Source organism: Lathyrus oleraceus, chromosome 5, assembly GCF_024323335.1.
Source record: "Lathyrus oleraceus cultivar Zhongwan6 chromosome 5, CAAS_Psat_ZW6_1.0, whole genome shotgun sequence".
Classification (NCBI taxonomy): domain Eukaryota; kingdom Viridiplantae; phylum Streptophyta; class Magnoliopsida; order Fabales; family Fabaceae; genus Lathyrus; species Lathyrus oleraceus.
The window spans coordinates 97688756-97711047 of NC_066583.1; the positions used below are offsets into that span (position 1 = coordinate 97688756).

The window sequence follows — 22292 nt, forward strand, 5'->3', positions numbered from 1 at the left end:
GGCGTGAGGGCCACAATCCTTCTCGAGCACTCTTTTTCTAACCCCTTTTCTGTTTTGCAGATACATGAAGATAGTAACACCCATCTAAGTAAGAGCATTCAAAATGGTTCCCAAGGAGTACCATGGATGTGAGGGGTGATAATACCTTCCTTTTGCATAACCGACTTCCTTACCCGTTTCTCTGTTTCCCTTTGGGTTTTATCGATATTTCCCCTTCCCTCTTTTGGGATAAATAAAGTTCGTTAATGACTTTGTTGTACCTTCGAGCGTGCAATGTGTTCAGTGGGCATATTTCAGCTAGCTTCAATATCTACCTCAGGCAGTCAACAGGTGGCTGGCGATCTGCTTATAGGAGATCCGGCCTGGTGGTCGACTCTCTATAGGCCCAGGAGGATGGTCAAATGCGAACGAAGTTCCTTGATAAACTCGTTTCTTCGACCTTTGTCTTCGGAACTTGGATTGTTCTTCCCGCCCAATCTTTCCTTTGGAACGACAGATAAGGGCTGGAATATGAGATCACTATCGACATGTCTCCTTGCATCCAGAGTCCAGGGTGTCTTTCCTCTGGGTGCGTTTAGTGAACCTCTGTAACTTTACTAGACGAAGTAATAAAGAAAGGTTGTAATGGAGTCGACATGCTCAATCATGAACAAGTTTGTGGCTGACGCCCGTTTCGCTTTCTCGTGGTATTATAGTTCCATCTTTAATGTGAGCTTCATCAAGACCTATTGGGTCCGGCCTAAAGAGGTCTACATTCATCAGGTGGAGATTCTTTGGTACCTATAAAAGAAGCTTCGATACTAGATCCACGACCGACATAAACTATGAACTCGTCATATCTTTGATGTCGTTGCGACAAGTATTACAATAGCGGTAGGAAGTATAGGTGACGTTAGGCCGAAAGATGGATTATGAATCTTCAGCATGATCTTCGAGGAAATTGCCTTCTCTAGTGTAAATCTAGATTTGGATCTGGGATCTTTTATTTTGTTGCTTTGCCGAGTTCTCGATGGAATCGGAAATCTAGGAATCCAATAAATCACTGTTGAAACGGTGATTAATTGAATCGACTGCGACAAATTTATGTGTTCGCTTCTGAACGTTCTTGGTTCAGTGACCTTAAGAGGTTAACAATTGGTAAAGCGGATATTGAATCTGAAATTGTGGAAATCGTATGAATCAGAAATCGTTCCCACAGACGCCACCTTTGTTCCATTCGGGGCCCAGAAATAGATGTAGTCGAAGAACTCATGATCTTAAAACAACGGTGGTGTTGATCTCCGTCGGACGACGCGGGGTGGACCTTCACGATTACCACTCCAACATCCAAGTTAGTTCAAGATTTAAAATAAATATTATGAAAAGTGAAAATCAAAGAATATATCTTGCATTCCGTGTGAATTTTTATTGTATATCTTAAGTCAAGTGAAATAAATTTGGGATGAATTAAATCCCAACTATTTGGACTTTTGAACGGTCCAAAACAATATATATAACAATTAATATAAATAGTGTTAATTTAAAAAATAAATAAAAGATAAAAAAATACTATATAACAAAAATTACATCTCAATTACATCGATGCAGACAATCCAATCACTTGTTACTTGCTGGATATAATCACTTATTAACCAGTACACCGTAACTTTCTCTAAATTAAGCTACACAACTTTTTATATAATATATCATTTGCTTATATTTTTTTATAAGTAATTGATTCAAAAAGAGTATTAGGATACTCAACCCGAAAACAAAAATTTAGCACAAATTAAAATCCAACAAAGCAATTTTGCTCCAATCATAAAAAATTCCTGGCAATATTTTCGCTGCAAAATAATTTAAACGCAATATAGCCACGTTTAAAGATTAATTTTAGGTTGTTGATGGAGTTTTTCATTATGAAACATTAAAAATGATGGGTTATATTTTTTAAAATAACACATTTGTAAGAAATATATTATATATTTATTTAAAATTTTAAAGTGATAAGTGAATTCAGATTGAGATTAATTTTTTTTCCATTAACACGAGATTAACTTTTTTCTCCATTAACATAGTATATTCTTATCGGTGTGAGTCCAATCAAATTGAAGATTTTATTCTAATTTAAATAATAAATCCAATTTTAAAAAAAATTATAATTATATAATCTTGACTTTTATCAATTTCATTTTTTATATATATTGAATTTTAATCATAACATTTTTTTTATTAAATTTTTATTATAATTTAATATGAATAAAAATAAATTAGACTTTTCAAACTTCTGTGGTCCTCTCAATTTTTTGAGGTCCTGTAATGTAAGAGTTTATTGCGCAGGTTCAGCCCTGATTCTTATAATGTTAGGTAACTTCCATAGTCTCTCCTTTCAATTTAAAACAATCAAGAATGTGATCATTAGAAACAATATGGGGTTTAGGAATCAATTCAGTTAACTGGTTAAGCATATAAGCATAGTTAGAAATGAGTTGTTACTTATTGATTACTCCCTCCGTTTATTTATAAGTGCCACTTTTTTGAGAAAAAAATATTTTTTTTTAATTATCACTTGCTAAGTTCAATGTAGTATTAATTGCTCTTTTGTCAAAATTACTCCTAGATAATTATTACAGAGAGAGAAAAAGTAAAATGAATATAATACTCTCTCCGTTCCTTTTTCCTTTTTAAGTGTCACTTTTTTACTTTTTACGCATACCAAGGAAGCTAATCATTATTGTTACTTTTCAAACAATAATTCCTCTTTTACCTATAATACCCTTAATTATTTATTACATTCACTTTACTTTTTCTCTCTCTGCAATCATTATATAGGGGTAAGTTTGACAAAATAGCAATTAATACTACTTTGAACTTTGCAAGTGACAATTAAAAAAAAACAAATTTTTTGCAAGAAAGTGACACTTATAAAGGAACGGAGGGAGTATATAATTAGGGATATTATAGGTAAAAGAAGAATTATTGTGTGAAAAGTAACAACAATGATTAGATTTTTTGATATGCGTAAAAAGTCAAAAAATGACACTTAAAAAGGGACGGAGAGAGTATTATTAATGAGAACATATGTATCTCTAGTTTGTGTATCTTGCATGGCTACATAATCCACTATTTGACAAAGAAGATCGTTAGCTATATAAGAGGCATACTAGAATAAATAATGAGCTTCCATCACTATCTCTATAATAGAAACAATCCTTCAGTAACTCTTTAGCTTTGAGAATTGAGTTCCAAATCAATAATCCACTCCTCTTAGTAGCACCAAGAATAATATGAATTAGGTGTAGGGATAAGATGAAATTATTAAGTAGTATTATGAAATATTGATTTGGATTTGGTTTAGTATAAAAGAGTTGTAATTGAGACAATAAGATGAATAAGATTAAAAAAAAGAAGTAAAAATTTAAGAGATAAGAAATATATTTGAGTCATAGAAATACAAATAAGAGATAACAATTTAATTTTAAAATATAAATTATATGTAAAGAATTATAAATGATGACCGAAATATTTAGAAACAATTTGATGCTTGTCTATTTTAAAATTCTAAGTTAAATTTAAAAGTGTTGTTTGATAATTATTTTTAGCATTGTAATGAGATTTACTATTTGAATTTAAGTGTATCATGTAATCAAAGTTATAATTCAGAATTATATTTTTTTAAATTGAAGTATTTGTTTGTTTGTTTGAAAGTATTGTTTGAGAACTTTATCTTAAACATTCTAATGTATTTTTTTCGTTATTATTTTGGTTTTAAAATTGATACATACAAATGAATATTTTCAATAAATATATTTTATGCATAAATTTTTATGTTGTAAATTATTATATAATGCACTTTTCTTAAAAAATATTGATAAATACGTAGGTACTAAAAAATAAACATAATAATTAATATAAAAAAAAACAAAGTAAATTGTATCCTTATAATCATTTTTTTATCGATTTATTTAAAAAATAATTAATTTAATTTATATATTTTTTGTGGTGAATAAGTGTGTAATAGAAAATAGAGTGAAATTTTAATAATTTGAGTTTGATGTAGGATTGATAAACGATTTGTAGGTATATGTAACTTATAATGATATATGTTTTGATGTATTGTGAATACAAAATTTATACATGTATGTAATTTTATGTATGAAATGCAAACTCAAAGGAAATAAATCAATGGATATATATGAATTTTAGTTAGAGGAATATTAGAAGATGACTTATGAAATATGAAAATACATATATTTTAATTAATATAATTTTAAATGATGTTTTGGAAGGTTGTGTTTTGAAGAGTGGGTCACTGCGATAAGAAAGTGAATGAATTGTAAAAAAAATAGTTAGTGGCTCAATTTTAATAATATTATAATAAATATATAGATCATTTTATTGAATGATGTGAATTCAAGTTTTTTCAAAGTTGGCTTGGATATCTTCTATAAGTTATCAAAGCATAAGAAGAAATGTGGTTAGTTAGGGTGCAATAGAAGAAGGGGATGTCTTCCAAGTTATTCTAAACTTTTATTATTTTTCAAATTTGAAGGAGGTAAAAAAAATCCAAAAAATACTAAACTAAGTGACAAAAAAAATCTTTTTTTTAAACTATCATTAAAAAAATAATAATAATAATATAGAGGAACTAAAATTGTTTTTTTAAAAATAGTAAAAAAAAAATTAAAACGGTCAAATAATCAAGAAAATTTCAAAGGTAATCAAACAAATTTAATTTGTGATATTGTGAATTGTGGAGATAGAAAAAAAAAATATAACGCGAGTGATTATTTTAAAAGGAAAATGTCTACGAAAACTTTATGACATTAGAATATTAAAAAGAAATTGCATGGCGAAAAAATAACTTTTTTTTATAAAGATAATCTATTTATTATTATAACAATTATTTGAATTGAATTTTGTTGAAAATTCATTAAAATCTATGGAGAATTTCGCAGCAATTTTGATAAACAAAATTCGATTACAACGATTAAATTATTTGTGTTCTTCACTCTTCATTCGAGTGAATCAATCAACCTTGATTGTAAAATTACTCTCGTTGCACAATTATTAATGAAGAAGAAATAAAAGATAAAAATTAGAGAAGAAAGAAATTAAGGGTTTAAGAAAAATAGGAGAAGAAAAAAAGATTTTCTGCAGCAAACTGAAGTTTTATTCTTTGCAATCGCAAGTTATTCCTTGTCATACAATGATGAGGGTTACTCCCTATTTATAGATTTAAGTTTACTTTCTCCTCAAGCAAAACCCAAAACATATTTTTGCTAACACTACAAAATTAGACCTAAGTCAAAATCCTGTCGAGGTACACTACTTCAACGTTTTAACATTTACACAAACACTTCTTTTCTTCTATGGAGTAGCCTACTTCGACACAAGAGATTACAATTTAACACACCACCTAATTCATTGTGTCTAAGTTATCTATATTCATCATAGACCTTAACTTATTAAACACTTCGACCTGCACTCATTTCGTCATAATATATGCAATCTGATTATCAGTTATGTAGTGTTCCAATTTCAGCTTCGCTTCTGCTACTTTCTCTCGAAGATATTGGAACCTCATTTCGATGTGCTTGCTTCGTCCATGCGCTATCGGGTTCTTCGCAAGATTGATAACATGCATGTTTTCGATCTTCATGGTAATTGCTCAATGATTCTTCCCTGTAATCTCTTCGACCAAATTCACCATCCATGTTGCTTGACATGCATAGAGAGAAGCGGTTATGTATTCTGCTTCACACGACGATAATGATACTACTGGTTCTTTTCTCGAACTCCAAGAAATTGGTGCACCACCTAGCATAAACACATAGCCAACTATGGATTTTCTATCCTCAGTATCACTACACCAACTTGAGTCGGTGTGTCCCACTAACTTGCATTATTTTCCTTCATCAATTGTAGGAAACAAAATTCCATAGTCAAGAGTTCCTTTTAGATACCTTAGTATCTTCTTCGTTGTTGCTATGTGTAATACCTTTGGTTTTTGCATGGATCTGCTCACCATACCCACATTGTATGCTAGATCAGACCTTGTGTGACAAAGGTATCGAAGTGATACAATGAGCTTTTGTACTGCATTGGATGGATATCATCTTCATTTATGTCTTTCGTCAGTTATTATTTGGGCTCAGCTGAAGTCGAAGTTGGGTTGCAATCTTGCATCTCAAATCTCTTGAGTATTTCACCTGCATATCTTCTTTGGTACATCATCAAGCCTCTATTACTCTTGTAAAATTAGATGCCAATGAAATATGAGAGATTTCCCAAGTCTGACATTTCAAACTCCTCACTTAGGTCATGTTTGAAATTTTCAATCTCCTTCTTGCAACTTCCTGTTATCAACAGGTCATCGACGTAGAGATATAGTATAAGAAACTCATTATTTCTTCTCCTTAGATATACTCCATGCTCAGTTGTGCACTTCACAAATTCCTTCTCCCTTAGGAAACGGTTTATCTTCTTATTCCAAGCTTTTGGAGCTTGCTTAAGTCCATACAGAGCTTTATGCAGCCTGTATACCTTGCTTTCTTTGCCATGTTTCACAAACCCAATTGGTTGTACATCATACACTTCTTCATCTAAGAGACCATTCAGGAAGACACATTTCACATCCAGCTGACATATGTGCCAATTGTTCATGTTTGCTAGACCAACAACTAACCTGATTGTTTCAATCCTAGCAATAGGTACAAAAACTCCGTTGAAGTTGATCCCTTCCTTTTGAAGAAATCCTTTTGCCATAAGCCACACTTTTGTGTCGAGTTACTTCACCTTTGGGATTCAAATTTACCTTATATACCCACTTCACATCGATTGTCTTCTTGCCTTGAGGCAATTCGACAAGTAACCAAGTTTTGTTGACTTTGATGGACTCCAATTCCTCATTCATTCCTTTCACCCATGTAAAATCCTTCAATGCTTCAGTTTCATTTACTGGTTTGACATCTGCATAGTAAGCATAGTGTACCAGCTCACCTTCATCATCGACCATATTATCTGATGTAATCACACATTCTTACAATCTTCCAAGCATGTGCCTTTTCGTTTGAGGTCTGCTTGTACTTGCTTGACCTCTAACTTCTTATTGTCGAACTTCTCTTTCGACTTCACCTAATGGTTCTTCACATAGGGTCACTGATACCTAATTCTTCTAACACTAAAAAATTAGAGCTAATTCGAAATTCCTGTCGAGGTACACTACTTCGACGTTTCGATATTTACACAGTTTGACGCTTCCTTGCTTCTGTCGAGCAACCTGATTCGACACAAAAAGAAATTACAATTCAACAAAATTTTAATATATATATATATATATATATATATATATATATATATATATATATATATATATATATATTTCACATAATCTATGTCTCAAATCCCATTGTATGTCAAATATCTTACAAAATTATTGACAAACAGACGTAAATTATAAGAGAACAAAAATATGGTGCTAAATGAAGAACAGAGTGCCATGATCGTAACAAGTTATTGCCTAAGCTAAAATATCCATGGATTTTTTTCAATTCCTCGTGTTATATGAACAATAATCTTTGAGAAAGCTCTACGCAATATGAGGGAAAGTGTGAGGCTTATGCCTCTGTCAATATATAAGAAGCTTGATACCTGTGAACTAAAACCTACAAATATCTCACTACAATTAGCAGACTGATCTTTCTAGTATCCTGTAGGAATCTTAGAAAACGTGCAGATAAAGATAGGGTAACTCATCATTCCCACAGACTTTGTTATAATAGACATAGAGATAAATCCTACAATTCATATTCTGTTAGGAAGACCTTTCCTTGCATTTGCTTGAGAAATTATACACGCAGAACGAGGAAGGGTAACATTTGAAATAAGAGATGAAAATAAAGTTTTTATTGTCGAAACTCATGAAAAGCCCAAAATTTAAAGATTCTTGTTGTAGATTCGACATAGTTAATAGAAAATTAAAAGAGAACTTAGTTGAATCTCCTCATCCTAATGGATTATAGGAGCATCTAATAGGAGATACCAGCCAAGTGAACAAAAAAAATGGAGACATACAATAGAGTATTGGATGAAAGTTCTATTGATCGAGGCCAAAGCTTCAAGATTCTAAAAATGAGGTTTTACGCCAACACACAAAGTTATTCTAAAAGTAAGAATGGAACCTTTACCACTAGACCCAGGGTATAAACCCTTTACAAAGAATTTTCCCCACTCATCTTTGACAAAAAAAAAATATAAGGGTAAATAATTCGAAAAATGGTTCAAGGGGTATTCGTAAAGGGAAATCGCAATATAAAATGAAGTGGAAAACAAAATTTTCCCTCATATGATCCTCACGAATGCAAATGATCAGTGATAGATTGGTTATCTTTTGTGGCGATTAACTTTTGATGCATCATCAAAGGAACGATCATGTGCACTGAATAACGGCGCCTTTACTATGTTCATATGAATAAAGTGCCTTTAATCTCAGTGATATTTGCTATGAATGAAGACTTTGAGAGAGAGAGAGAGAGAGAGATTATGACTAGGGTTTGACAAACTAAATTTAATAAAGTAAGAAAAATTCGGCATAATGGTTCTATTTATAGAACCACTTATGTTGAATGTAAGATAAACAAACCCACTTAATTTTAACATACCTTATAGTGTACTATATTCCACTTAAGTGCATCGTACATTACAGTGTTCCATATTCTACTTAAGCGCATCATACCTTACGATGTTCTATATTCCATTTAAGCTCGTCGTATGGTGTTCCTTGTTCACTTAAGGTCATTGTACCTTAAAGTGTGCCATTAAGGAGAAGGAAGTAATGAAAGGTCACGAACGACAAAAGCAGAGAGGAGATGATATGGTGAGATTTCGCTGAAGGAATACACTGAGGAGACGAAAGAGTTTGTGTGGAGGATTGAAAATGATAGAAAAAAAGAATGATGTAATGAAATGAAAGGTCACTTAAGTTAATTAAATTGAATTTATAAAATGAAAATTGAGCATGTGATTAGGCTATAGCTCACTTAAGGCATCTTTTAATCTCACATATATATTTTAATTCAATGGCCCTTAGTCATTCTTACCATTCTCACTTAAGGAAGTCGGTCTGATCCAGACCTAAAGAATCTTGATGATCGACTTAACTTTGGTGAGATATTGGGTTCTAATAACGTGTTTTGCCAGGATTATGACTAACATGATAAAGTAGTACTTGCAAACACTGTGACGTCCAAGTCATCTATTGAATGAGGTAGAAGGAAATATTTCATGCTTTAGAGAATGTGTACTTTGGTTATGATGTTTAACCTTATTTTATAGGTAGATTCTAGGGTTTCAGGGATCCATAACCTTTCTCGTTCGAGACATGTATCATCGTATTACTCGTTATCTTATATGACTTCCTTTATTCACTCATGTCCCTTTATCAAGTGTGTCCCTAGAGAAAAACTTATGATGTTTATCAGGTCTTACACCTCTCTCTCTCTCTCTATCTATCTATCTATCTATCTATCTATCTATCTATCTATCTATCTATCTATCTATCTATCTATCTATCTATCTATTTATCTCTCTCTCTCTCTCTCCTATAACACCTTTTCTCATGATCTCTTGATTTAATCTTCTACGAGGGTCACTGTTGAGATTGAATCATCTTTAGTATAAGACAATATATTATTAGGTCGGTAATATCCTAAAGTTGGCCCAAGTACGAAAATTTTCCCCTAGCCTGGTCTTGCAAAGTCAGGACATGTCTAGTGAGGTCTTCCCATGATGGTGACAATGCTTATGGATGTTTTATTCATCATTGACTTGTCCCATAATTTTTCTCTTTGATACTCTTATCTAACTTTGTAAGTAGAGGATGAGGGGTTTTTTTAGATTTATTGCTTTCACTGCTTGCAACACGCCAATATACGTGTTTAGTGTGATGGCCTATTACTAAATCTAATCAGACCTTTTTTGGGAATCTCCATTATAATTACTATCCTAACAATGTCATTACTGATGACATGTTCTTTGTTTATTGGTTTATACATGTTCTTTTACTTGTAATGCTTCTAGATTGTGGGATTTAGTATTTCCGTCTTCTTTCTTTGAGGAGCACATGTGAATAAATATTCGAGAGTGTTACATTTCCTTATTCTATTACTTTGATCTCTCTTAGAAACTTCTCTTCTCTCACTATAAGTATTATTTCGCTTTCCATACTGAGGTGTTTTTACTTCTTCCACAAGTACCTCAATGTTTTTTGCTAGTAATTCTTCATCATTTATCGCTCTTTTATGTTTCTTTGGGTGCAATATAATTTAGTGAGATAGTTTGATGAGGGTTTTATGATAGTTATAGGTGTTTATCTATTTTTATAATGGTGTTTTTAGCGTCATCTCTTTCATGTGAAGTAAAATGGTGAGCAAATGTGATTTTTTTCCTTGCATCTCACTTTTCTATCTGTGTGATTAGGTATAATGGTTCATGCCATCAGGTACTCTTAAATCATATAATAGATAATGATAAAACACCATGTGTATTCTTGCATAAATAATATTTACTTGTGTGCCCTTTAGTGTATTCTTATTCAACTATATTAGTGAAATATGAAGTTGTTATAGAATGTGCCAAGAGTTTCCTCACCCTTCTTTCCCTCATTTTTGACATTGTTTTTAGAGAAATGTGTTTCTTTCTTCCTTTTACTACATTTGAACATGAAGTTCTCCGCTATCTGGTACTAGCTCCATCATAACTACACCATAATTATTGGGTTTTCATTAGGGATTTTCAATTTATTTGTCAACATATGAGACATGAAGCTTCTCTGAGGTTTTTTCTATAATATCTTTTTTGTTTCTTGGGAAGGTTTTGAGTCTCTTTTATGGATTAGTCCACTTCAAGGAGACCCCTAAGAAGTTTGAAATTTTCATTAGGTCTTTAAAAATAATTCAAGTTTTATTATATTATGGTTTAATTTCTTACTATTAAGGTCTATCTGAAAATATGTATATTCCAGAAAAGGGTCGGTGTCGCGATCTATGAACCCAATTTTCCTCGGCGCTAGAGTCAAGACATTTTTTATCACACGGAAGCAGATCTTTATTTTAAAATATCAAGCATTTTCCAAGTGGAGATGGAAAGCATATATGCATCCAACATTTTGTCGACGAATTCAATCAGATTCCCTTCTATGATCATAAGTATTAATCACACAAGATGAATTATCGGTATGTTGAAACACATACACTGGTTCTGGTCGCCGATTGGGACGATGCCAAGTGTTTTATTAGTTGTGTCTGATGACCCTTTCTAATATTGTATTTATTTTTCCTTTATGTTTTAATTTTTTTTAGTGGATCACTAATCTCTTTTTATTTCTATAGATAACAACACCCTTGACCAAAAGTTCAAATCTTACAAGAAGTCTTAAGCCCAAGCTCTGGCCAAGGCTTTTCAAGCAAAGTCTATCTTGGATGTCCTGATGGTTCAAGATGTTGGGAGCCTTTCAATTATGGTTGCAACTATGATGATATCCTCTTCATCGGCTACTTCTCTGGGTGTTTACCTTGGTTATATTTTTAAAAAGAGGAACAAACTCATCCCTTAAAGGATATGATGTACAAAATTTCTTATAGATCTTGGTTAGTCCTCTCCCTACTCACTACTACAAAATATACATTTTGTAACATCTTCTTACTTAGGCTATTTATTTAACCGAAGTAATAAGTCATCTTTAGGTGCATTTTTTTTTTGTTAATTGCTAAAACATTTTTCACCATGGTTCAACCTAACAACCATTGTGATTGGTTATAGAGTGACGTGCTTCGAATTCCGACAACAACAATTTTTCGTTTTTTTGTTACAAAAAAGGCATGTCCCCTTAATTTATATTAAAATAAAACTACATTTCACCATAATTATATTGTCCGACAATGGTGAAATGTGATGTTGATTTTACAATGTCATGTACGCTTTTATATATAGGATACAACCATGGTTGTTACTATAACATTTTCCTCATAAATTAAAGCATAACAAGTTGTAGTTTATTTCCTTCATAACATGACAGTGCCCTAGAAAAAACCCTTTAAAATATAACAATTTGGAAACAATGACCAAACTCCATAAAAACATGCAACAAACTCCATCATATCTGATTTGAATCAAGGAGGGGAAAGACAAAACTTTCAAGAAGGGTACACAAAACTCATTTCTTTGAATCTTTTTCTTCTTCGCAGTTACGGTACGTTAAATACTTTATCATCATTCACGTTAGATGTTGTTGTGTTGTTGAGAATGTTTGAGTGAGATTGAGATTGTTTTTGTGTTGTTGAGAATGTTTGAGTGATTGAGTGAGATTGAGATTGAGTGATATTTAGATTGTTTTTTGTTGTTGTTGAGAATGTTATATATTGGTGTTATAGTTGTTGCATTGTTATTGTGTTGTTATATTGAGATTGTTATTGAGTTTTTGTCAATGTTGTTGTTGTATTATTGTTATATATTATTTTTTCATATTGTTGAAAAGTGACTTATGGTTGTATAATTGAGTGAAAACTCATTTCCTGTACATCTCAGCATACATGATATTGCATGAACTTCCTTGGTATACCAATATGCGACAAACCTCGTGATCCACTAATGAAATTTTAGCAAGTGTACTAAAAAAGTTGCAAGTAATAAAATAATTTCGTCTCCATACAGATTGTTGTGTTTTAACAAAACAATTGTAACGTGTAATACAATATAAAACAGAGAGCTTCACAATGATTTTGAGTAAGTAGAAAAAGAAACAATTTGTTGAAAATTGTCAAAGAAAAGACAATCAAGTTTTATTTCAAATCCCCTGTATGTCACTATTGATGTAGATTCCTATTTTTCCTAAATTGATTTCTCAAAAATTACAACGATTTAACAAGGTCGCTATACCTAATTCCTTGGTGTATAACTCACTATTTTACACTACAACTTCTTAATCCCTTAGGTCAATTCAAAGTTAAAACAGGCGAATTTGGTACTTTAAACCTTAATTCATAACTTATAATTGTTTGTTCGTTACTAAGTTAAACTATTAATCTGGTTCAGATTCACATAGATATGGTCAGTAATTCCTACAAACCTAGGTTCCATTATGAGTTTTTCAACGCATAAAACGCTTCACAAGAGATTAACTGAATAACAATACTAAAATATCTATTCATGCAAATAATATAAAACTCAAACATATGTCAAACAGATCTATACATGTTCATATTGTCAGAAGAAACGATTCGTTTGTAAACTTCTGTTTTTTCATTAGAGTACAATTTTGGTTTTTATACATACTCAGAAACCTTAGCTATTCTAGGAATTATGATAATTAGTAAATACTATTAATTTGGCCACTGTCTATTGACCTTTCAAATCTCTCCATTAACTTATTAATAAAACCTATTAACTATGACATTAAAGTTTATTCAACAAAACTCCTCTGTAAACTTAAATGTTTCTTCTATTCATCATGCCTATCAATTTCTTGCCTCTGTCGAAGATTTCTTTTGATAGTGGTTTTGTGAAAATGTCAGCTGCTTGGTCCTTACTTGCTACATGCTTCAATTCGACATTTCCTTCCTTCACGTGTTCTCGAATGAAGTGGAAGCGAACGTCAATGTGTTTGCTCCTTTCATGGTTTACTGGATTCTTTGCTAACTCAATTGCTGACTTGTTGTCAACTTGTATTATTGTTGCACCTTTCTGTTCTAGCTCCATTTTACTCATCAATCTTCTGAGCCATATTGCATGACAAACGCACCAGGATGCTGCTACATATTCTGCTTCACATGTCGAAAGTGTTACTATTGGCTGTTTTTTAGAAAGCCAAGTGAATGCAGTATTTCCCATGAAGAATACATATCCAGAAGTGCTTTTTCGATCGTCTATGTCTCCGCACCAATCACTGTCAGAGTAACCAACCAACTTGTATTTGTCTGAATTCGAGTAAAACATCCCAAGTGACATTGTTCCTTGGATGTACCTCAGAATTCGCTTCAATGCTTTCCAATGTGTGTAAACTGGCTCCTCCATGAATCGACTTACAATGCCTACACTTAATGAGATATATGGTCTTGTACATGTGAGATAGCGAAGACTTCCTACCAAACTTCGATATTTTCCTGCTTCGACACGTTCTCCTCCATCAAATTTCGATAACTTTGTTCCTGGTTCCATTGGCGTCGAAGCCGGATTATAGCTTTCCATCTTATATCTTTTCAAGATTTCTTTTGCATATTTTTCTTGTGAGGTGAAGATTCCTGTTTCTTCTTGTCGAACTTCCAGACCAAGAAAGAATCTCATCAGGCCTAAATCTGTCATCTCAAATTCACGTGTCATTGTGCTTTTGAATTCTTCTATCATCTGATCATTACTGCCCAGAAAAATAAGATCATCAACATATAGAGCAACAAGTAATACATTCCTTCCATTTTTCTTCACACAGAGGGCATGTTCATACGGACATTGCTCGAACCCGTTCTCCTTGAAATATGTGTCGATACGTGTGTTCCATGCCCGCGGTGCTTGCTTCAGCATATATAGCGCTTTCTTCAATTTCAGTACCTTCTTCTCTTCTCCAGCTTTCATGTACCCGAGTGGTTGTTCGACATAGACTTCTTCTTCTAGTACACCATTCAGAAAAGCTGTTTTGACATCCATTTGAAATATTGGCCATTTGAATTGAGCAGCTTGAGATATGAGTAATCGAATTGTCTTCATTCTTGCAACAGGTGCAAATACTTCGTCATAATCAACTCCTGCTTTCTGTTTGTATCCCTTCGCAACAAGTCTCGCTTTGTATCGTTCTATTTCTCCTTGAGCGTTCATCTTTTTCTTAAATACCCACTTTACACCAATGGGTTGACTACCTTTTGGCAATTCAACTAGCTCCCAAGTGTTATTGTGGTTAATCGCCCTCATCTCTTCGTCCATGGCACTTTTCCACTTCTTGTCTCGTACTGCTTCTTCAAAACTGATGTTTTCAGCATCTGCCAAGAGACATACAAGGTGCACTTCACTTGTCGAATCATACAGATCTTGTAAACTTCGCATTTTGGGTTGTGTAGGTTCATCTTCATTGTCAGAATCTTCAAGTTTTGTCGAAATATTTGATGGTACAGCGACAGATGATTCTTCAACTTCGACAACAGCTTCTGTCGAACTGTTCCAGTCCCACTTACTTGCTTCGTTTATTTGAACGTCTCTACTCATTATCACCTTCTTTCTTATGGGATCAAATAGCTTGTACCCTTTTGTTTTCTCATCATACCCTATGAGTATGTATTTCTGACTTTTGTCTTCAAGTTTCGTTCTTCGTTGATCTGGTACGTGTGCATAAGCCACACTTCCAAATACTTTGAGATGAGAAACTGTTGGCTTCTGTCCGCTCCACGCTTCTTGTGGTGTTTTATCTTCTAACTTCGAATGTGGACATCGATTCTGAACATAAATGGCACATTTTACAGCTTCTGCCCAAAATTCCTTTGGCATGTTCTTGCTTTTAAGCATTGAACGAACCATGTCAAGGATTGTTCGATTCTTCCTTTCAGCCACCCCATTTTGTTGAGGTGAGTATGTTGCAGTTAGAAATCTCCTTATACCCTGCTCTTCACAATACTTCATAAAAGTTGTCGAAGTATACTCATCACCTCTATCTGATCGAGCTGCTTTAATGTGTCTGTCGGTTTCCTTCTCCACCATTACCTTGAACCTTTTGAACACCTCGAATGCTTCAGACTTTTCTTTCAAGAAATAAACCCATGTCTTCCGTGAGTAATCGTCGATAAAGGAAATAAAGTACCTTTTGCTACTGAAAGATTCTGTCGTGATTGGCCCACATATGTCGGTGTGAATCAAATCAAGGATATGCTTAGCTTGATATTCTGCCTTCTTTTGAAATGAAGTTCTTGTTTGTTTGCTAAGCACACATTCTTCACAGAACTTTCCTTTATAATCCATATCTGGTAGTCCGTGCACCATGTTCTTTTTCGCCAACCTTTTTAAACCAGCATGATGTAGATGACCAAAGCGTAGATGCCATAGTGACGCTTTGTCTTCGAAACTTACTTGTAAACATCTTTCTCGAACGTTTATCAGATTCAGTTTGTACATTCGATTTTTCTCCATTTCGACACGAGCAATCAGATGTCCCAGCTTGTCCTTCAAATGCAGTATCCGTTCTTTCATAAGTATCAAATAACCTTTTTTTGTAAGTTGTCCCAAACTCAAGATGTTGGTTTTAAGATTTGGTACATAATAAACATCTTGAATTGATCCAATCAACCCATCCTTCTGCATGTAACGAATCGTTCCTTTGCCTTCGACCTTCACTTTCGATGCATCTCCGAAAGACACATTTCCATCTTCAATCTTTCTCATTTCTTTAAACAAGTGTTTGTGACCACACATATGGTTACTTGCTCCTGAGTCAAGATACCAAACATTTTCATTTGAGTTGATCTCACTTTGAGCCATCAAGAGAAAAACCTTCATTTGCTTCAGCTTCCAAAGTTAGATTGGTTGTTTCTTCTACCTTCTTTTCGATTCGACAATCTTTTGCAAGATGTCCCACTTTATCATAGTTATAGCATTTAAATGAGTTACAATCCTTCACATAATGACCATACTTGCCACACTTGTAGCATTCAAAGTTGTAATGGTTCGACCTACCACCTCTTTAACCACGTCCTCTGCCACGCCAATTTTGCTGGATCGACTGTCCTCTCTCGAAGTTGCTGCCTCTACCACTTCGACCACTGTCACGTCCTCCACGACCACGTCCTCTTCCTCGAAAGTTTTGAGAAAAGAGTACCTTTTCGTCTTTGATTTGCTCCTTGGTTTGATTTGCGTCCTCTGTTCCTTCTTCCTTCTTTTTCATCTTACGTTGTTCGTGTGCTTCGAGGGAACCAGCGAGCTCTTCGATTGCGAGCGTCGAAAGGTCCTTCGACTCTTCTACTGCACACACAATATTCTCAAACTTATCTGTTAAAGATCTCAAAATCTTTTCGACAACTCGTGCATCAGTTACTGTTTCGCCATTTCTGGTGAGTTGGTTCACCACCTTTTGTACACGCGTGATGTAGTCAGATACATTTTCTGACTCCTTCATTTGCATCCTCTCCAATTCGCCACGAAATGTTTGGAGTCGAACTTGCTTTACTCGATCTTCTCCTTTGAACACTTTCTCTAGCGTGTCCCACGCTTCTTTCGACGTAGTCGAACCAGCAATCTTTTTGAAGCCTGATTCATCAACAACCCTAAACAGCATGTATAGTGTCGTTTTATCCTTCGATCGCGTCTCTTTCAACGCCTTGTTTTGAGCTGCCGTATATCCCTCAACATCTGTTGGTTCTTCAAACCCATCTTTGGTCACCTCCCACGCGTCTAGAGATCCGAGAAGAGCTTTCATTTGGATACTCCAGTTTTCGTAATTTAACTTCGTTAGCCGTGGCAACGACATTTGATTCATCATGTTTGCCATTAGCTCTGATGCCAATTTGTCAGAAGAAACGATTCATTTGTAAACTTCTATTTTTTCATTAGAGTATAATTTTGGTTTTTATACATACTCAGAAACCTTAACTATTCTAGGAATTATGATAATTAGTAAATACTATTAATTTGGCCACTGTCTATTGACCTTCCAAATCTCTCCATTAACTTATTAATAAAACCTATTAACTATGACATTAAAGTTTATTCAACACATATAATAAGACCTAATCTGAAAATAACTTAGCTACTTGAGTTAACGGAATACATAGCAATAAGTTTAAAGAAGAATATATATAACTCATGGCAAAATTTGGTCTTCAATGGAGAACACTTTTTTTCTAAAGCTTTGTAGTATTGTTCCTTCATCAAAATTGTTAACCCTTGTCAAATCATCCATTTTGCCTTTTAAACACGTTAGAAAATATGAGTAATCGTGCCACGATCCTTTTCCACTGTGCCATGAAATTCTGATTTAATGTAGGATGCGCCACAATCCTTTTCCATTGTGCCACAATTTGATTAACTAATGCAGGATCATGCCACAATCCTTTTCCATTGTGGCAGGATTTGTTGAATGGTGCAAAATCGTGTCATGATATGAGACATGAATTTTTCCGGGGATGCACCATTTTTTCTTCACAATTTCTTCACAAAAGTTCCTCTTTGTTATATTTCTTCAACTTCTCTAATATTCATCCATTTCCCTAACTTAAGATATATTCTACTGAAAATAACTCAAAACACATGAAAATGCTTAGTAAAACTACATGATGACAATTAGTCATCACCCACCACCACTACACTAATGCGAATGTGTATGTGGTGGTTCAGGACACCATTGACACGTTTAACGTCGTAAAATGAAAGAGGGGGCATCTCACTTATCATTGTATTCTTAGGAAGCATGTCCCTTTGAGGTCCTTTTGTGAGATGAAACATAGTCTCTCGACGACAAAAGTATGGTGAAGACCATCTTTCCTGGTACTAGGTGTGAGTTTATGGGTAGACTCTCCCAATCGGTGCATAGATGTCTGTCAGCATATGCCATATTGGAGATATCATCTCATGGATTGAATACCCTTCTAAGTGTACGATAAAGGTTTTGAACGGGAGTAGAGTTTGGTTATCCTTCTTCACCATTGGAGTCTTGAACCTTTGGCTATCGAGGGTAGATTTACTAATGGAAGACATCATCTTGTTGTGAAGTGGAAGATAAATGAATGTCATATATCATGATTTTAATAGACGACACCAATGATATGATATTGACCTAATGAATCTTGATGACAAAATAAATTTTGGTGAGATAGTTGGTTCCAATAATATTACTCTTTATGTAACCTAACAATTTTTATTCAATTATAGTATGTCTCAATCAACTATATCTCTATGACAAAACTTAGGATGTTTCTGAGGTCTGACACCCCCTCTCTTCTAATTTGTCTTTTCTCGTGATCCCTTGATCCAATCGACCACAAAAGACACTATTGACATTGAGTCGTCAGTTCTTTATGCGCCAACTCCTAAAGTCGATGTTATGTTGAAGTTGGTCCATGTAAGAACATAAATTATTCTCATATAATATTATATAGGATCCTTCTAAAACAAAAGTGCCTGCGTCCATATCCAGCCCTGGTTTCAACATCGTCCTTTTACATTAGTACTGGCATGTACTAGAGTCTAGAGTCTATGATCAATTGAAAGAACGATCTTACTATTTCCCGTGCCCTGCTTCATTCAACATTAATACGCATTTCAATTATAACTTTTTCTACAACCATTAAACAACTAGCAACCCAAGACAACACCCCAATTAAAGCGCAGCATTTTAAAATCCAAAAAGAAAACAAAGCCTTCAATTATTCTTGGACATTGGGGATGCTATTAAAGACTAGAAAACGGTTGCACAACCTGCAAGTAACAACAGTTGCCAATATTAAATACCACCCTTTAACAAAAATTAATTCAAAATATTAATATTTTACTAAAAGACAATTACTTAAATGTAACATTTTTTATCAATAAAAATTGAGCACTAGTTAATTAATACCTGAATGAGAAAGAGTATGGTTTCCAATTGTGGTCGCATATGTGGTTGGGGATGTTACAATTACGGTAAGACATAACAATATAACTCTGAGTTGGATAATTAGGACATCAGTACTTACCCCAAATAAGTTCTATTTATTTTATTATTTAATTTTTTATTTTAATTTTAGTGATTTAGAATATTAAATATATCGTTAATATTTTTGATATCTTAATTTATATTTATTATCTAAAATATTTTAAATGTATTAAATTTTTTAAATTTTTTTTATTTTTTATTATTTATAATATAATTTGATTTTAAAAATATAATTATTTTATTAAAATATAATTTTATTAAATAGAGGATGGTAGAGCAGAGATATTCAAATCTGTTTAGGATGAATTTGAGTTTTAATTCTCTACTTTCAATAAGGATTGAGATAAAGAACAAAAATTTATTTGAGATTCGGATTTGTGTTTAGTGAAGAAAAAAACGTTTTAATCAATCTTATTGACATGCCTAATTGCGATTGTTACTTTGCGTATTAGAGCGAAAAATTGCGGTTGTTACTTTGCGTATTAGAGCGAAAACTATCGCATATGTAATATTGCGGCCATAGTTACGAATTTAAAAGCATGAGATAGACATTTAAGTGTATAGGAAATGTGAAGAGATAGAAAGCAGTAACTTTATCTGGCAGCAGTATAATATTTATTGATCACTTTTCTCTATTCCCATGGGCGAAAATCTGCCTTTCCCTTTACCATCTCTCATTTAGCTTGTGATTACGATCTCGAATCTTTCGTTTTCATCTTTTCTTTATTTTTCTTCTTTAACGTGTCTTTCTTTCTTCTTTTTTTACTTCCTTCTTCATCTAACTATTCTGTCACAGTATCAATGTGAATGTTTGATCACGATCGCGATAAAAAGAACCAACACATCCCCACTTCTCTTTTTAGAAAACCAAGTACGTACCCTACTTGATCGCTTTTTTAAATCACCCACCTACTGTGCTTTTTTATTGTATTCTTGGTCTCCCAAAACATTCTACCATGTCAGTAACATGTACTATTTCGTCTGTTTCATGTATTTTACTAACTTTATTTTGTACCATTAAACTGAAAACTAACTTTAGCAATAAAAATTTACACAGTAAATAGAGTAACCAAACAAAACAAAACAAAACGTTGAATATTACTAGTATTATTTTTATTCATGCCTAACAAGAACACTGAATAAAGAAATTAACAAAATAACTATATAATCTGTATAGTTAATAGTTAATTAATCATATGATTCTAGTAATTAAAATTTGCGAATGGCACGATTAGTGCGAACATGGGTAGTAGTTTCAAACACAGGCAAATCCTCAGAATAATACCTATCATTTCCCATCGAAACTAAGTGATCGAGCTCGAAGAGATCTGAACTTGAACTACTTGCCACGTCATCTTCATCTTTCTCATTTTTTCTCATAGAAAAATCTCTCAAAAGCTTCCGATTAAGATGAAACTCTCTTAAAACTTCGTCCACTCTCTTGTTCATATTGTTCATATTCAAAGCGCTTTCTTCTTTCTTCTTACTCACTGTTCGTCCAATTTTCCATGCTGCTGGAACAGACAATGCAGTTAGATTTGAATCTTCTCCTCCATGCAAACATTTGTTACCGCAAACTCGATTATCTTCGTCAACAATCACACTTACCGGACAAAATCGCACCGTTCTTTTAGCACCATTACGTGGTTTATCTCTTGATGTAGATGAGTTTTTACTCAAACAAGAACGCGAAAACGAAGAAGCTGAAGAACAAGTTGAAGTTTGTTCCAATTTACCTTTTGTCTCTGCATTCATATATTCATGAGAAGAAACGGTTTTTGTTTTCTTAGTGTTTATGAAAAGTGAGTTGAGAAAACTTGTGAGTTTTCCACCCGGTGAGATTGGTTGCTTCACCTTTTTGAGATTGTTGTAAAGCTTCATCGCCCTTGATTTTGATTTGATGAACGTATCCTCTTCGTTTCTCGCAATGCTTCTCTCTGGAAGAACGGTTGTTTTCACCGGCTTCGGCTTCGAATGGGCGAAACACGGATTTAGTGTTTTTGCTCTGTACATTGATTCTGTATCGGAGGAAGATGATAATAAACCGGAACTTGAATCTGAAGAGCTTGAAGCCGAACTGAAGAACATAACATCTTGATCACGATCACGATGTGTTCCGATTTTCAAGCGAAGATTTGGTTCTTCTTCATGGAATCTATTGCATTTAGCATTGATTTTGGTCATTTTGTTAACCGTTGATTCTGTGTAGAATTTCTTATCAGAGCTTTTACTCTCTTCTTCGTCAATGGAACTGTAAATCTTGTCGAGAATAATGGAAGAGAAAGAGGGGGTTTCAATTTCAGTTTGGTTGTGAAACTGAAACCGTTTTTCTCTACGCGTGTTCTCAAACTTATACATGTTTAATAAAACACAACTATGAAATGAAATGATGAAATAAGAAACAGGAAAAAGTATTATTGGGGTGGGAGTGGGGTAGAGATTTTCAGCTAGATAAAATAATACTAGTAATAATGATACAGAAGGTTTTGTGTGGGGATGGAAGAAGAAAACGTGAAGAGAGTAATTGATTCGTTGTGTAAAGAGAAAAAAATGAGAAAAAGAGTGATGAGAAGAGAGTGGCACGCTTTGGAGTTTAGAAGAATGAATGAATGCGAAAGGAACAGAAGAAAACAGAGGCTTTTAAAGGTGTTAT

General features: G+C 33.5%; 1 protein-coding gene across 1 annotated transcript; it reads right to left on the bottom strand.

Moving 5' to 3' along the window:
- Window positions 1–20720: 20720 nt before the first annotated feature.
- Window positions 20721–22244, bottom strand: LOC127087887 (protein BIG GRAIN 1-like B). Its single transcript, XM_051028805.1, has one exon. It carries the CDS (start codon window positions 21995–21997, stop codon window positions 20849–20851), a length of 1149 nt encoding a protein of 382 aa, XP_050884762.1. The 5' UTR covers window positions 21998–22244; the 3' UTR covers window positions 20721–20848.
- Between the last annotated feature and the right edge of the window lie 48 nt (window positions 22245–22292).